Source organism: Calliphora vicina, chromosome 5, assembly GCF_958450345.1.
Source record: "Calliphora vicina chromosome 5, idCalVici1.1, whole genome shotgun sequence".
NCBI lineage: Eukaryota > Metazoa > Arthropoda > Insecta > Diptera > Calliphoridae > Calliphora > Calliphora vicina.
The window spans coordinates 88,049,836-88,069,195 of NC_088784.1; the positions used below are offsets into that span (position 1 = coordinate 88,049,836).

The 19,360-nt window shown below is 30.3% G+C and overlaps 1 protein-coding gene across 6 annotated transcripts in view; it reads left to right on the plus strand.

Annotated features, from left to right (window-relative positions):
- The window catches only part of tn (thin), a 167,231-nt gene that overhangs the window by 106,217 nt on the left and 41,654 nt on the right, over window positions 1-19,360 (plus strand). For 4 of the 6 annotated variants that reach the window (XM_065511546.1, XM_065511545.1, XM_065511548.1 and 1 more), the window contains one exon: window positions 7,887-8,587. In XM_065511546.1, coding sequence (XP_065367618.1) covers window positions 7,887-8,587 — 701 coding nt within the window. The remainder of the gene's footprint in view (window positions 1-7,886; window positions 8,588-19,360) is intronic. The other 2 variants (XM_065511547.1, XM_065511549.1) reach the window with 1 other exon arrangement.

Here is a 19,360-nt window from a genome sequence, read left to right on the forward strand (position 1 = left end):
TACAACTTATTTATTTTATTTTTATTTCTTTAAGCTTAAGATTGATTTTCTTCTATAATTGGCGGTATGCTTTTTCGATTCGGTTTATGTGAGTGCGTAATATACAGGGGAAGTATGCTAAGGGAAATAATGACAACATTGTCTTATCAACATTTGCAAATGTTGGTCAACATGCCAAGATTTGGGTCTACAATTGAAAATTTGGGTCAACATTTTAAAATTTTGGTCTTGACTTAATAATGTTCGAAAATATTTGAAAATTTCGGACAATATTTGAAACATGTGGGTCAACATTTGAAAATGTTGCTCAACATTTGAAAATGTTGCTCATCATTTGAATATTTGGATCAACATTTGAAAATGTTGCTCATCATTTGAACATTTGGGGTAAGATTTGAAGATGTTGGTCTACATGTGAAAATGTTGCTAAATATTTGGATATTTTGGTAAATATTTGAAGATTTGGGTCAACATTTGAAAATGTTGGACAGTATTTGAATATGAAAATTGTGGTATAAATTTTAAAATGTTGCTGAGTTTTTGAAAATGTTGGTTTACATTTAAAAGTGTTACACAGTATTTAAAAAATTTTGGCTAAAGATGTTGGTGCATATTTGAAAATGTTGCTCAACAATTGAAGATTTTGGAATACATGTGAAGATGTTGCTGAATATTTGAATTATTTTCAATATTTGAACATTTAAAAATGTTGGTCAATTTTGGAATACTTTAGTCTATACTTAATAATGTTTATCAACATTTTAAAATGTTGGTCAACATTTGAAAACTTTTGACAATATTTGAAGATTTGCATCCACATTTGAAAATGTTGCTCTACATTTGGGTCAACATCTTGGACTACATGTGAAGATAATGCTAAATATTTGGAAATTTTGGTCAACATTTGAACATTTGGGTAAAAATATGAAAATTGTGTTCAACATTTGTAAATGTTGCTCAATATTTGAACATTTGGGACAACATTTAGAAATGGTGGACTACATGTGTAGATGTTGCTCAATATTGGGAAATTTTGGTCAACATTTGAAAATTTGGATCAACACTTGAAAATGTTGCTCAACTTTTGAAAATATTGATTAATATTTGAACATTTGCACCAAAATATGAAAATTGTGGTCCACGTTTATAAATGTCTTTTGAAACTTTTGTCAACATTTGCAAAAATTTAGCAACATATAAACATGTAGTCCAACATCTTCAATTTTTGATCCAAATGTTCAAAATTTTCTAATATTGAGCCAAATGTTGAAACAAATGTTTAGAAATATTTTTAAATGTAGACGAAAATCTTCAGATTTTGACCACATCTTTCAATTTTCACATTTGGTCTAGATTTAATAATGTTTGTCAGCATTTGAAAATGGTACCCAAAATTTGAAAATGTAGACCAACATTTTCAAATATTGTTGATATACATTTTCAAATGTTGCACAACATTTTAAAAGGTTGAGCAAGATTTAAAAATGCTGTGCAACATTTGAAAATATTGGTCAGGATTTGAAGATTTGTATCGACATATGAAAATGTTGGTCTACATTTAATAGTGTTGGTCAACATTTGAAAATGTTGCCTTAACTTTTAAAATTTATTTCACTGTCTAAAAATGTTTGTCAACATTTGAAAATGTGACTCAGTATTTTAAAAGTTTTGTTAATATTAAAAAATGTTTGTCAGCACCAGGAAATGTTTGTCAATTTCAAAGAATGTTTTCAAGTATTATTTTCTAATCTTGTTTCTAAACATTTCATAGAATGTTTCATAATTAAGTGTTGCGAAACATTTCAAATATCTATTGGGATTTTTTCCCATTTTTAGCTTTTTTATTCAAAGTATTGGCAGGTGTTAGCTTTGACCTTTTCCCATCTTTCCGGCAACATATGGATTCCGAGACAACAGAACTGCTCATCTTTTGAGGCCAAGATCGAACCAAGTCAATATCGGATACTCTGTTCTGAAGTGAAGCGTACCCCAGAGAGAGCTATCTGCATTGATCGAAATAAATAGTAGTCGGAAGGGGCAAGGTCTGGATAATAAGGCGGTTGAGGCAAAACTTTCCAACCACTTCTATCTAAAATGTTTTAACTGATATAGCAACATGTGGCCTCTCGTTTTTCAGTCAATGCTTGCTTCAAATGATTCAGTTGCGTTCGGGACAGGTTCCCTGTGATGGTCTGGCCAGATTTCAGCAGCTCATAATATATAGGACACTTTTGGTTTCACGAAGTACAGAGCATTACCTTAGCGCCATGGATATTTGGCTTTGGTGTAGATTCGGCTGGTTGGCCGGACTTCACATACGATCTCTTATGCTTCGGGATATCGTAATGAATCCATTTTTCATCGCCAATAATGATTCGGTGCATAAATTATTTTCTTTTGTAGCTTTCAACCATAATTTCGGTCATTCAAAATCGTCTTTCAAGGTATCTAGGCTTCAATTCGCATCATACCCAATTTCCCTGCTTTTGTATGAATCCTCCCACCCTCAAATACTTTGAAAATGCTGCCTGAGTAGCTCCCAATGATTTTGCAAGCTCTTGTTGAGTTTTAAAACTATCTGCCTCCAATATCTTTATTGGCTGTCCTGGACAATATTTTCCTTTCGTTTCAAAATCACCACTTTTGAACCTCACAAACTATCACACGCATTTTGAAACCGATGAAACACTTTAAGCTTCGGTGAGTAATCGGTGTGCTTCAGTGACACTTTTCTTCAAATTAAAGAAGTAAAGCAAAACTACCCGCATATGACGCTATGTTGGTACAAAATTCGACATTTCCGAAGCAAAAAAGACTTTGTTGTTTACAATATAATTTTCAATGACTAAGTGATAATAAATGACAGATATGTAACCTTAAAAATGGCATATAAATTATTAAAAACAAAAACCGCGTTCGAAAGATACTCTATTGTATATCCCGCATTTTTATGAAAATATTTATAAAAATTTTTAACAAATTTGAAAAATTTTTATTCATTTTATAATGTTTAGAAACACTATAGACTTGTTTATAGCTTAAACAAAGAAAACTTGCAAAATATGTTGTCATACTTCCTCTGCATGCTTGGGCAAAGGATTAAAGGATAACTGCCATTTGTAGATGAGTGTCTTTTTTTCTGCAAATGATAAGCAAACAGTTTTATAAAAGAAAAACTATATTGATTGAATAATAATTTGAAAAAAAAATAATAACAAAATGTAAAAAAGATTTTACAAAACCGAACCAAGTAATAAATACTGCCAATTATAGAGGAGAATTATTGTTCCCATTAAAACAAAGTGAAAAATAAATGTGAGCCTGGATTTATATTTCACTTAAACCAATTTTTTTTTTAATAAAAGGACATCAGAAAATTTAACAAATATTTAATTTCTTTTTTTTTAAACAAATATAAACAAATGTTACAAAGTTTGCCTAAAGTTTAAAATAATAACTAAAAAATAAATGTAACCTCTAAGTAACCTTTGAATTAAACTTAACATCTCTTACCGGTGTGGTCGTTATGTATTTGAATTATGAATTTAAAACTGCAAACAAAAAAAAGTATCGTTATAAAATGCAAATTTGTTTTAATGAAAATTATCTATGTGTTGTATAAAAAAAAGAAAAGCGAAAATAAACGAAAATATACAAATTTTTTATAGACAAAAAAAAAATAAATTTTATCTTCTGTTTTGATTTATTATTTGATGATTTTGTTTGGTTTTTTCCCCAATTTACTGCAATAAAATATTTCATTTTAAATTGTTTCACAAAAAAAAAAAAACGTTTGATTTTTATTTGACTTATACGTTTTGCATCATTAGAAAACAAAAATTTTTTTTTGTTGATTTGAAATCGAGCTGAAGAATATAAAAATAACAATACACAACGATTACAATTATTATAATTCTTTCAATGATTATAATTTTTTGTTTTGTTTGGTAGTGATGTTAATTTGATTATGTTTCTTTTTTATCCTACATGTTTTTTCCTTAAATTTTTATTTGAGATTTTTGTTTGTTTTTAAATTCATTTGCATAAATAATTTTTTTTATTTTCGTTCCACTTGTTTTGAGTTTTACTGCCGTTACTACAAACTTTTATTTTCTTTTTTTTAAACATATATAATTTTTTAAATTTCTGATGTCCCTTTAATAAGAAAAAAATATAAAAAAAAATAAAATAAAAATCATTGTGCTTGTTAATTTTATCTTCTTCCCTTGTGTTATCAAATAACAAAAAACCAACACTCGTATCTTAAAGATACGACACTCACTTACATTCATGCAACATAAACATCCATAAACACGCATCAAAAGCTTTCTTTGTCATTACAACCATCCTTCCTTCCATCCATCCAGCCACTTGCTATTCCTATCCATTTACAAGACTACTGTGCCATTTACCATTAGGAGCTGAATTTCCATTCATGTGTCCTTTTGTGTTGTCCTAATGATATATTAGGCATAATCATTGTTTAACATTGCTACCATTTCATTTTATTTCGTTTCATCCTATTCTATTCTATTATATTCTATTCTATTTCGTTTAATTTCATTGTCAATGTCTGGAATTTATAATCAGCAGCAAAATTATATATTTTTTTTATTCCTTTCCCTTCCGCACCTTTCTTTTCTTGATGTTTTTTTTTATTATATTTTATTAATGTAAAACACGTTAAATGATGGTTGTATTTAACCGGAACTTAAGCATTTGCCAGTTATTTTGATGGTTGCTGTGCAAATGAAAGTGAAAGGAATATTTAGGTTAAATGGTAGAATATTTTTAGCAACATAATTTGCTTTAAAATTGAAGTTAAGTTTTATTTAAATAATTTATTTTTGTATTTTTATATTGCACAGTGGGTCAGACTCGAAATATTTCTGGCATTTCTAACTCTCTGTTCAGATTGAAATGCAAATTCACTTGGCCCTCAGGAGTAGCGTGTCAAAATAGGACATCTAAGGCATGCGGAGCAGGGTGGCAATTATTTTGAATTTTTTCGATTTTGGAATGACCAAAGGTCTGAAATTGTTCTCCATCATTTAAAAACAAAACGCCGCAAATTTGAATAATGTTTATAGTTTGCACATTTTATTAAAAATTTCGAGTTTCAATATTTTGAAAAAAAATAAATTTTCGAAAACAATTCAAATATTTTTCTATATCCTTCGCCATGATCAATAGATAGAGAAGTCGATATAGCCATGTCCGTCTGTCCGTCTGTATGTTGAAATCAACTTTCCGTAACTTACATACATGATTCATACATCAATATATCGGGAATTCTTGTGGCTCGGTTGCTGTTTAAAATCGAAAAAATCGGCCCACAAGTGGCTGAGATATATTTAAGAAAAAACCGGGACAACCTCGTCATTAATATACACAATATGAATATCTAATGATAGATATTTCAAAGTTGGACCTACAATGGGTCAAAATTGGGAAAAATATTTTTTAACCAGATTTTTTTTTATCAAAAAAATTTTTTTGGTTTAAATTCTTTTTCCAAAATTGTAAAAAAACTGTTTTAAAATACAATTGGAAAATTGGAAAAAAAATTTAAAAAATTTTAAAAACAATTTGAAAAGAAAATTTTTAAAAACAATTTAAAAAAAAAATATTTTTTTTTTAAATAAAAATATTTTTTGTTAAATTCTTTTTCCAAACAAAATTTTTTTAAAAATTAAAAAAAAAAAAAAATTGATTAAACTGTTTTAAAAAACAATTTGGAAATAAAATTTAAAAATAATTTTTGTGTAAATTCTTTTTCCAAAAATTTTTTGGAAATTTTGGTAAATATTTGAAGATTTTGGTCAACATTTGAAAATGTTGGTCAGTATTTGAATGTGAAAATTGTGGTATAAATTTTAAAATGTTGCTGAGTTTTTGAAAATGTTGGTTTACCTTTAAAAGTGTTACATAATATTTAAAAAATGTTGGCTTAATATCTAAAGATATTGGTCAATATTTGAAAATGTTGCTCAACATTTGATGATTTTGGAATACATGTGAAGATGTTGCTGAATATTTGAAATTTAATATATGAACTTTTGAAAATATTGGTCAATTTTGGAATATTTTATTTAGTCTATACTTAGTAATGTTTATCAACATTTTAAAATGTTTATCAACATTTTAAAATGTTGGTCAACATTTGAAAACTTTTGACAATATTTGAAGATTTGCGTCCACATTTGAAAATGTTGCTCAACATTTTGAACATTTGGGACAACATTTAAAAATGGTGGACTACATGTGAAGATGTTGCTCAATATTTGGTAATTTTGGTCAACATTTGAATATTTGGATCAACACTTGGAAATGTTACTCAACTTTTGAAAATATTGATTAATATTTGAACATTTGGGTCAAAATATGAAAATTATGGTCCACATTTATAAATGTGAGCAAATATTGGTCAGTATGGGAACATTTGGTTTAACATTTGAAAATGTTGATACACATTTAATTATGTTTGTCAACATTTGTAAAAATTTAGCAACATATAAACATGTAGCCCAACATGTTCAATTGTTGATCCAATTTGAAAAGAAAATTTTTAAAAACAATTTAAAAAAAATTATATTTTTTTAAATAAAAATATTTTTTGTCTTAAATTCTTTTTCCCCAAAAAAATAATTTTTTTTAAATAAAAATATTTTTTTTAAATTCTTTTTCCAAAAATTTTTTTTTTAAATTAAAAAAAAAAAATTCATAAAACTGTTTTAAAAAAACAATTTGAAAAGAAAATTTTTAAAAACAATTTAAAAAAAATTATATTTTTTTAAATAAAAATATTTTTTGTCTTAAATTCTTTTTCCCCAAAAAAATTTTAAAAATTAAAAAAAAAATTGATATAATTGTTTTAGAAAACAATTTGAAAAAAAAATTAATTTTTTTTTTTTAAATAAAAATGTTTTTTTTAATAAAAATATTTTTCGTCTAAATTCTTTATCCAAATTTTTTTTTTTTTAAATTAAAAAAAAAAATTGATAAAACTGTTAAAAAACAGTTTGGAAAAAAAAAATTTAAAAATTATTTGAAAAAAAAATTTTAAAAACAATTTTAAAAAAAAAATATTATAATTTGGTGAAGGGTATATTAGATTCGGCACAGCCGAATATAGCTCTTTTTTTGTTTTGTATTTAATTTATTTTAAATATGATACCGAAATAAAAACATAAAATTTCAAGTTTTTTTTAATAAAAAATTATAAAAACTGTTTCACATTATACTTAAAAGGATTGACAAGGTAAATTTTAATAGTTGTACCTTTTATAAGTTAATAAAATAATTATCCATCAATTCGACAGTTTTACGCTCTCCTGCAAAATTTGAAAATTCCACTTAAGTTGTTTTGACAAAAGTTCACAGTTATAAATTTATTTCTTATTTCGTTTTGGTGAGGTTTAGTAGAAAAAAGAATTTTGGGTTTTACATTTTGAACCCGATTTTACAATAATTCTATAGTGAACACATAAAATTGTAAGATTGAAATCTGTTATTCTTTATTATAAATAAAAGGAACGACATGTATCTTTCTAATACTATTCAGTTTAGCTTTTGTAGTTCTCTATTTGAAACTCTACAGCCCTTGTCGTTTTACTTATAAATGATTAACTACAATTTATTTATTTAATTATTTCTTAATTAACTTAATTAAATTCCTACATCGACTTATCACATGATTCTCTAATATATCGCTATCTCTTTTTCACTCTTCATTGTTTTAAAATAACTCAACATCAAATCAAAACTCAAAAATCAAAACCAAAACAATTTGCATCTCAATATCTAAACCAATATAACATAAAACTGTATAAATATTAAACAAAAACAAAACCAAAAAAAAATATATGAAAAATAAAAACTGTTAGGCTGTCAGCGATTCTGAAGAAGAGTCTGATGGATCTCCTACTCCTACTCAACAGTCAAAACCAGCAGCACCAGTGCCAGCCCAAGTAGCAGCCGTCAAGAAAACAACACGCTCAGGCAGCAGTGATTCCAGTGCATCCACTGAAAGTTCAGCCAGTTCAGCGGCAGCTGCAGCAGCCGCCAGAGCACCCTCAGCGGCTAGATTTTCCACAGCACGCGAAAGTCCAGCACGTACAACAAGCAGCAGGCCAGCCACATCAGCGGCCAGCGCTGCGGCAGCTACAACCACTGAAAAGAAACCCTTCGTAAGCCGTTTCTTGCCACAGCATAGTACACCAGCAGCCGACAAGAGCAAAGCCGATTCAGAGTCTAGTAGCGAAGAGGAAACATCTACGGAAGAGTCTGAAGATGAAGTCGATGTCAAGCCGACAGCTAAGACGACAGCAAACAGTGTTAGCAAACCTTCATCTAGTGCAGCCACCTCTGGTGTATCGGCGGGTAGTTCAACGACTTCCTCGTATCGCGATCGTCTCGACTCGAGACGCAGTTCACGCGATGATACGGCATCGAAAACTTCCTCCGCCTATGCCACGCCCTCCAGCAGCGGCACTAGTAGTGGTTATGGCTCCACAACACGCCAGCGTCCTGTTCCTGCTTCTCATCACGACACAGAAGATCGTTATGGCGGTAGCAGCGGCAGCAGGTATTTACTACAATTTTACAATTTTCTTTATTATTTGTTTGAATTTATTTTAAATTAAAAAAAAACCAACCAATTAAATATACTTATTAATTGTATTAAGCTTGTTAAATGCACAATTATTATTTATGAATTTACTTTACATTTATAATGATTTTATTTCTATTAATTAGTTCAAACTAATTAATTAATTTATTTTTTTATTTATTTTATATCTTTAACACTGTTTTGTTATTAATACAATTTCCGCTTAAAATAATCCATAAATATTTATACATAATTAAGGCCCGTTTTTGACGTCTGCTAATAATAATCGAGAATGTGCAAAATATATATTCAGTGATATTTAAACATATACAATAATTAAATGGATTAAATGATTTTTTTTTTTATTTTGCAAATCATCATAAATACTTTTATGCACTAGAGTCGATTGATTAAATATTAAATATTACAATTATTTAAACACTAATATAATATACATACATCGTAATTAATAGCAAGGATTGGGTAAATAGTATTGGTTTGAGGTTAGGGAGAAAACACTGAATTACACTTATATTTAGATTTTTGACAATGGAACTTTAAGAAATTTTATAGAATAGCATATGGGTGGATCAATTTTTTTGATCAACAGGCGTAAAGCAAAAACGTAATCTACGAAAAATTCTAAGAAAATTTCCCCGAGAGACTGAGAGACTTCAAAATACAAATTTCACTGTCCAACAAATTGAGACTTTTTGAATGGAACAGAATAGAGACCCTATAATTCTGAAAGGGCATGTTGAGAAGATAATTTTTGTAGAATAAACTTACAGTCCAGCTGGTCTGAAATTTTTTTAATATGGGGTGAAAGTACTCAGTGGAAAAAAATATTGTAAGTTAATGTCTGAGAGAATTATTATTGTCTGAGTTATATTGTGGAATTTTATGGGGATGATTTTTAGGGAAGATCTTAACCCTCTATAACCACTCTTTGACCCTTTTTTCGAGAAAATCAAAAAACGTTCTTTAAACAAATTACATTTAAGGATTAAAATATATTATACCACCTTAAAAAATAAGATAATGTTTTAGATTATTTATTGTGGGAGATCCATCTGAAAGTGGAAAGAAGTTGGATTTGAAGTCTATTCAATTATATTTATCGCAGTTAGTTATTATGTATAGCAAGTCAATTTCTACACAAAAACCTTTTTGATTCCGGACCTGTCTATAATCCTGCAAAGTTTTGTTTAGTTATAATTATGAATCGAAGATTAGTAAAATTCTAAGAGCTCTGACAAAACTAAAATTTTTCTCTTTCATCGTAAAACTAAATATTAAAATTTCATCAATATCGGATAATTTTTAGAAATTTGAAGTTTCGAAAGAGCAAATAAATTAAATATAGAAAAAAAATCCATCAAAAAAGATTTTGTTCTCAAAATATGGTCGCAGAACCAACATCTGACATCCGCATAAGATCCTAAGACGAGCTAGCTATGTCCGTCTGTCCGTCTGTTGCAAACACGATAGAGCCCAAGTGAAAGGAGCTCGCAGAACAAACATTTTACATCCGCATAAGATCCTAAGACGATCTTGCAATGTCCGTCGGTCTGTCCGTATGTTGCAAGCGCGATAGGGCCCAAACGGAAGGAGCTATCTGGATGACATTTCCTACAAATAATGTTTATTTGGTATTGAAAATGAGCATAGTCGGAGCATGATTTCACAAATCTTCGGAATACTGTTTGAGCAACCATAAATATTATGCTAAATTTTGCAAAAACTAGTTCTATGTACTCTACAATTATACTGTAAAATATGGCGGGAACCGGTCAACATTTATCTCTAGTCCGCATACAAGGTTCCCCTCAGAAAATGACTTGAACATTGAAACCTGAAATTGGACATTAACAAGTTTTGTATGAACCTAAATCTATCAACCAATTTTAGTGAGTATTGGTCGATAATTGAACCTACCCCCCATATAACCCCTATATCAGAGAAATATGTACGTAAGCCCACATATTTATGGTGGGTATAGAAGATTCGGCTCAGCCGAATATAAAACTCTTATTTTCTGTATCTCCGTTATCCATACATAATTAGAACATTTTTAACTCTTTTATATCTGGGGTCAAAATTGTCTGACACAACAAACACCTATACACTAAAAATTTAAAAATATTGAAGCTTGGATATTAAAACAATAATATATTTTTATAGTCTACACCATAACAGTGGGTGTTTGTAACACACAATCATATTAGTCCAACCTTAGCCTACCTTAAAGTCAACCGATACACTCAGAATCACTTTCTGAAATAATTAAACGATGTCCGTCCGTCTGGCTGGATGTTCTTGTATACATTTCAATTAAATGTTCCGCATTTGTTTCGGCCCATGGACAAAGCCTATTGAAATCAGTCCCACCTAGCCCCCATAAAAATGTCCTTCCGAAGTCAGGACAGTCAAGTAGAATCGAAAGAATCCCTTTTTGACAAAAAACTATTTTTTTTGGGTGGCGTGCATCATAAATGTCAAATTTTCCATGACTCTGGTGCATAAATCAGTCTGAATTTGACCTATAACATGGGCTGTGTTGACTTTCAGTGCCGCTGTGGTTTGTGACTTATTTGCATAGACCTTCGAGCTAAGCAAGCCCCAAAAGAAATCTAAGAAGTCAAACAGGGTCAACTCGCAACTCTCATCTCTGTGGCCAGTTGACATCACCTTCACGTCACATAACCATGCCCGCAGATCGCTCGTGCACAATATCCAATATGTCATGAGCTGTGTTACACGTAGCGCCGTCCTCTTGAAACCACATGTCGTTGGTGTCCATATCATCCAACTAAGGCCAACCACATCGTTGTCATGAATATGTTCCGATGACTCCGACAGCCCAAAATTCAAACGAAAACAGTGAATTTTTGGGATGCATTGGACGGTCTTGGATCTCATGTGGATTGGTATCGACCTATATTCAACAATTTTGTTTGTTGATGTACCCGTGCATCCTGAAATGGGCCCCACCGGAACCTTGCCTGAACAGAACACCCATTTTGATAAAACTATTTTATCAGTTTGTCGTATTGTTGAACGCTATATCCGTCCATGGTGATTTTACAAAACAAATTTAATAAACTACAGTCAATTCCACATATTTAGCTTCAACAATATAGCCGCTATCAACTGCCAAAGTTTGGATGTCCCTATTGTAAGACCCTTTATAATCATATCGAGCCCTTAGCGCCAAATTATCGTAAGCGACATTTTCTAAATTTTTTTTATTGCAATAATTTAAATTTTATGGACCAACTGATGTTTTAGCGTTCTCAGAATATCAAAATTGTTAATAACTTCAAAATTATATACAGTAAACGAATTTTATCGTAAGCGACACATAGTGGTATAGAAAAAAAAGCGGGAAATAAATCTGTAACTTCTAAATGGTTAGATTGGTTTGAATGAAATTTCGCATGCGCAAAGAGGAAGTGTCCTCGAGTTTAAGTTCTGAACGTGGACCTCATGGGCCCACCAGGGCCGCGTCTATTCATAAATAAATATTTTATTTCAATTCGAAAAATTTGTATCTATGCAAAAATTCAATAACAAATATTTTTTGTCATATTTTTCAATAAAGTATTCCATCAATTTTTAATTGGCAAAAGTTATAAATATTTTTGAAAAATAGACAAATAGCTTGAACGAAATTATAATATATTGCATCATAAAATTTTTAATTCTATGTATAAATTTCAAAATAATCGAAAAAACCTTCTCCTGTAAAATTTGTGTTTTGTCGCTTACGATAATTTGGCGCTAAGGGCTCGATATATGTGATTGCTATTAACTGTATGACTTAAAAATGGTGGAATTTTGTAAATCTTTAGCATTTATTTTGAAATATTTGAATAATATAGATTTATTCAAAGTATTGGCCATTGTTAGTTAAATATGACCTTTTCCCATCTTACTGGCAACATATAGATTCCGAGACAAAAGAAGTGCTCTTTTTTGAGGTCAAGAACGAATCATGTTAATATCGATTACTCAGTATCAAAGTTCGGCATGGATCGAAACAGATAGTATTCGGACGGGGCAAGTTCTGGGCTATAAAACGGGTGAGGCAAAACTTCCCAACCACTTCATTCTAAATACTTTTTAACAGGTATTGCAACATGTGACCTAGCGTTGTCGTGATGAAATATTGCGGTTTCATGACTGGCTGCATAGTCTGGGCATTTTTTAGCTAAGGCTTGCTTCAAACTAATCAGTTGTGTTAAGTAAAGGTTCCCTGTGATGGTCTGGCCAGATATCACCAGCTCATAATTGATAGGACTCTTTTAGTCCCACCTTTGGTGTCGATTCGGCTGGTTGCCTGGTTTCTCTTGCTCTTGGGGTTATCGTAATGTATCCATTTATCATCGAATGTATTGATTTAGTTTTATAGCGTTCAAGCATAATTTCAGATATACAAAATCGTCTTTCAAGGTCTGTCGGCTTCAATTCGTATGGTACCCAATTTACCTGCTTTTGGATTAATCCTATTGATTGCAAGCAATTTGAAATTGCTGCTTGAATAGCTCCCAATTGACAACAATCGTCATGGAGTAATGCCTCCAATTCTTGGTCTTCAAACTTATTTGGCTGGCCTGGGCGATCTTTGTCTTCCGTGTCAAAATCACCACATCTGTACCGCACAAACCATTTCTTGCACATTAAAACCGAAGAAACACATTCACCAAAGGCCTAGGTGAGCAATCGTTGAGCTTCAGAGGCACTTTTTTCAAATTAAAGAAGTAAAGCAAAACATCCCGCATATGACACTTTGTTGGTACAAAATTCGATATGTTCGAAGTAAAAAAAACTTTGTTCTTTACACTATAATGTTCAAGAACTAAATTAGACTAAATTGCAGATATGTTTCCCTTCAAAATGATATTGAAGTTATTAGAAACGAAAACCGAGTTCAAAAGTCCCGCATTTTTAAGTCATACACCCAATACAATCTTGTAAATCGTAATTTAAACATATTACGGTTACAGCAATCTTAAAAATAATTACAGTGACCATAATATTGTTAACAAACTTGTAAACATGATGAATGTTGAAACGTTTCTATGCGTGTATGTGTATGAGGCCTGTGTTAAATCATGGATAGACTTTTATAGTTTCCTTAGGGCTCGATCTTGGGTGTTATACTAAATTGTTAAATTGACTCAGAATCTTTTACTCATTATTTATTATATTCAGAACCAATTTGTTTTAAGGGCAGATTTAATATACATTTAACTTTCTTAATTGTAATATACACAGACAAGTCCATTTGCAATAATAACCACTTTAAATATATTTAGACTAATTGCATTTCCCTATAGCATTTAGCTTTAGCTAGCTGACCCTCAATCTTCATCTACACGTTTCTGTAAAAACCACGGAGTTAAACTAAAGCATGCAATTTTTCACATAATAATGTCATAAACCAAAAAAATAATTTAAAAAAAAAAACATTTTAAATGTTCTTGTGTTTTTGTGTATTAATAATCTTAAATCATTTAAGCTATTCATACATTATATTATAAATATTTTCTTAAAAAAAAATCACAAACAAAAAAACTTGTTAAAATATTTTATTTTCTGGGTGTATTTATAGCAGCCTCGCATATCTGCGTAATATAGGATTTAACATTTTGGCACTTGTGTTCTTTGTTCGTGTCGTTTTGCGCATACTCGTCAAATTTTTAACATTTTCATAAATCAATTTAAAACACGAAAAAACAAAAACCAAACCAAATCAAATGAAACGATTAGAAATAAAACATAAATCAAACAAAAGAAAATCTACGATAAAATTTGACTGTAAAAAAAAAATATAAAACTCATCCATTATCAAAAACACAAAAATCAAAATAATAACAATAACTGCCACTTAATACTTTTAATTTTTGTATTCACTTAATTAAAAAAAAAGAAAATGAACAACAAAACCACAAAAAAATATATAAACAAAAATTCAAAATAATGTTCCAATTCAATTACAATTCATTACGAATCAGTCAATACGCCATTTATTATTAATCAATCAATTAATCAATCAGTGAATATAAATTGAATGAATGTCTCAAATCAATCAAATCAGTATAAAAATAATAAACAGAATCAATCATAAGCTGAAGCGTCTAGGTAAATAAATGCAACATTTTATTTATTCTTATGTACAAATTTTCATTATTTCTTTTTTTTTTGTAATATTATTTCTTATGCTTAACTTGGCAATAACTAAAAATAAAATTAAATTAAAAAGAAATTATTTGAACATAATACCAATTGAAATTTAGAGCACTCAGTGTTCAACGCTCTTGAAAATAAATATAAGTATGGGCAAAATTATAAAATTATGCAAATCATTTGAATCTATTTCAAAGTCAAAGTTCAGCTAAGCGATCGCTTTATATTAGTTTTTATATCGTTCACTTTTCGGGTAAGCCTTCGATATATTTGATATAATTCCGAAAAATTGGTTTATAAAATGCTGAGAAAAACGTTCGTTACCAAAGCGATTAAAAAGCTCACAAAAACATACCAAGAGTTTTCTAAAAGCGATTCAGCACAGTGGTTTGAACATATTTTATTTTGGAAATTAAAAACATCATGAGCCATTAAAAACATCTTAAGAAAAGTTTACACAGTCCGACCTGAGGAAATATCTGGAGCAAGTAAAATAATGGCATGAAAATAATTCAAAACAAGTAAGAAAGTATGGTCGGTCAAGCGACCAAAAACATTTTTCTTTTAAAATACCAATAATTTATATTTGTGACTGATTTTTGCAAGTGGGCCTTATATGGGAGCTATGACCAATTATGGACCCATCACCATGAAATTAGGTCGTGTGATTTATGGCTATATGAAAGTTTACTATGTTGAATTTTGTGTATATACCAACATTTTTAAGCGATTTATGCACGTTAAAGTGATTTTCGGAAGCGGGTATATATGGGAGCTATGAGTAATTATGGACCGATCGTAACAAAATTTGGTGATATGAATTTTGTATATATAAAAATTATTTGGAGCGGAATTTGTGGAGATACATATATAAATTAAACATTTATGACCGATAAAGTCCAATTTCGGAAGGACATTTGTAAGTCTATTGTATATTTTCAATAGACTTAGTACTTAGACCGAAGAACTTATATGTACCAAGTTTTATCGAAATATCTTCCAAATTGCGACCTGTACTTTGCGCACAAGGTATACATGGACAGACAGACGGACGGACATCGCTTAGTCGACTCAGAAAGTGATTACAAGTCGATCGGTATACTTTAAGGTTGGTGTTAGATTAATATTTTTGGGCGTTACACACATCTGCACAAACGCATTATACTCTCCCCACTATGGTGGTGTAGGGTATAAAAAATCAAAATGGTTTCAATATTTTTACACAAATATTGTGATGAAACTCTCACGATTTTCAAAGTCTCCTATTGCCTAAGAATTTTGTATTGGACTCTTTCCCGCAAACAAATTACATGACAAAGAATTAATTTCAGCAGGGGTTCGCATCATAAGATACTAAAAAACTCTTAAAGGAATAGCTTTCTTTTGAGCAAAAAAAAAAAAAAATTGAAAATAGTTCGATATTGCAAAAAAAGTCAAAAATTTTAGGTCTTGAGTTACAAAATATTTATTTTGAAAGATATCCCACTCGCATTTCATTAACAATCAAAACCCTCTTAAAGGAATGGACCTAAGCTTTATTTGGAGCAAAAAAAAATATTTAAAAAGCGCTCATTTTGAAAAAAAAAGCAACAAAGATTTTGATTTTGCAAAAAAAAAGTCAGAAATAGCTTTTTTTGAGTTACAATACATTTATTGTGATAGATATCCAACTCGCATATCACGAAGGGACCAAATAGCTCTTCAAGGAAAATATCTACGCTTTCTTTTGATAGGAAAAAAATGGCCAATTTTGAAAAAAAAAAAAACCAAAAAGTATTTGATTTCGGATAAAAATTTGAACATTTTTAAATTTTTTTCGAAAGATTGAAGAAATAGCTATATAAACTATTTTGGACACATTTTGCTAAGAACAATAGGTAATAAGTTACATGGATGAGAAAAACCCCCTGCTTGGCCAAAATGTCAAATTTTGACCCCCTCTAACTCAGAGAGTTCTCCACCGATCTTGTTGAACAATTGTGTCTTAATTATTATCCAATAGAACTAACCTTGGTGCAAATTGTATCCCTATCAGTAGACATCGATTTCAAAAGTTGGTTCACTTGAAATGAAACCCCCCATATACTCTGGATCCTCATACGATTCTAAGACGATCTAGCAATGTCCATTTGTATATTGACAACACGATATAGCTAGCTGGCTGAAATTTTCGACAAATACCCTCATCTAGCCCCCATACAAATATCCCCCAGTAATCATGATAACATTTTGAACCAATTTGTTCTAAGTATGATTGTGGGTCTCCTGAATCGTTGATATAAGCTTTATTTTTTAACAAATAAAGCCAACATACGAAAGCGGGACAATAGGTCCGTGACTTTTTGAATAATACCAACGCACAGTGGTATAAAAAAAGAGGGAAATAAATCTGTAACTTCTAAACGATTAGTCCGGTTGGAATGAAATTTCACACGCAAAAAGGGACCAAATAGCTCTTCAAGGAAAATATCTACGCTTTCTTTTGATAGGAAAAAAGGGCCCATTTTGAAAAAAAATTCCAAAAAGTTTTCGATTTCGGAAAAATTTTTCAAAATTTTTTTTTTTCGAAAGATTGAAGAAATAGCTATCTTAATTATTTTGGACACATTTTGCTAAGAACAATAGTGTCGAATTTAAGTTTTGAACTTGGACCTCAATGGCCTACCAGAAGCGTGGACATGGGTCCCCAAAGTAGGACACTTATGTTATGTTACATTTTTAAAACGATCCTATTTCTTCGTCTGAGTTCCGATTTTAAAACAATTACATATATAGAATCTGCTCGTCCAGCACTACAAAAACTTTAATTATCTCGTATTACTAAGGAGATATTAGCATTTGAAAATTAAATTTTCAAAATTTTTACCCACACTACTCCAGTTTTTTGATAACAGCAGATCAAACTATTTCCAGATTTTCTCCACGTTTCCTTTATTTTATTAACAAGAAATGTATCTGTTTAAGATAAAAGATTTTTTTAAAAAATAATGACTGAGTCTTAAGTTATATGCATTTGAATTTAAAAATTAAAAAAAGGCGTTTTTTCACTAGTTTTTGGAAAAAAAACTTTTGTTCTTTTCAAGTTATCTAAAAAATTTCTAAGAAGATGTATTAGAAATTTATACTTATTGAAATGCCAACTTTACATTAAATATTTTAAATGAAAACAAATTTGAAAATTTTGGATACCGAAGGGTCCAGGTCCATCAAAAAAACGCATATTTTCTATGTAAAATTCAAATTTAGGGCAAAAATTCTTAAATCCTTTAGTAGATATCTAAATACAGTAAATTACTTTAGATGGCCAAGTATATTCTTAATTATTTTGTAAAGGGTTCCGATAACCCGGGCCTTGGTGTGGATATTATAGCCAAAAAACTAAAAAATCAATTTTTTTGAATTTTTCAAAACCTTTTTTTGGGAATTGCGGGATTTCTGATAACAAATTTTAAAAAATTCTATATAACTGTAAAATTTCATTAACAAATATTCATAACAAAAATTTTATTTAAATTGAAAAATTTGTATCTTCGCAAAACCTAAATAAAAAACTTTTTTTTGTCATATTTTTCAAAAAAGTATTCCATTAATTTTTGAATTGTCAATAGTTATATATAGTTTTGAAAAATAGACAAAATCCCCTATCCATTGATATATAACATTTCTATCTTGTGCTCTTTACGTGGCTAATTAATTAGGGTAAATTTAGCATCTTAGCACCGTTTAGAAGTTACAGATTTATTTCCCTCTTTTTTTCTGTACCACTGTGCAACGTCCAACGTTTCTCCAATTTGTTTCCCCTTCCAAAAAGTAAGATTTGTTGAGGTCATCAAAATAGGTGTGTATTTGTTGTAGTATGATTTCATTGAAATCAAATCACTTTCCACCGAGCCATTTCTTCAGGTATGGAAACCAAAAATAGTCACTCGGAGCTTAATCCGGAGAATAGGTCGGATGAGGGTGCAATTCGTTGCCTAATTCTTGGATTTTTACAATGTGTACACGATTGTGTTTGTGGTCGATTGCGAGCAAACGCGGCGCCTCTTGCGGAGAGTATTCTCATGCCGAAAATATGATTCAAAATAGAAACCACTCATATGAGCTGCCTATGGTTTCTACAATCTTTCGCACTTTCAATCTCCGATCGACCAACATCAGATCGTGGATTTGTTCAATTATTTCGGTAGTAGAGACCTTATTTAATTTTTTCCTCAAGTCACGTGGTATGAATGCCTCGATCGACTAGACGATAGTGTGCTGGACTTACAATATTAGGGTGGTGTCATTGGCTGTCAAACACAAACTAAATGACGCATCTGGTTCAAATTTTTCACAGGAGACAATTGACAGATGCCTGTTGACTAGAGCGGTGATGCCCTTTTTGTTAAGAGGCGGGAGATTCAAAATGTCACAGACACGCCCTTGTATTTTGGGGGGCGGAAACTAGTCTCAATTCCATTTAAGAAGCCATGCAAATGCATATCATTTAACAAAAAAGCTCTGTGTAAATTTCATTAAGATACTCGTAACTCCAATTCACATGCTACCGAATAATTT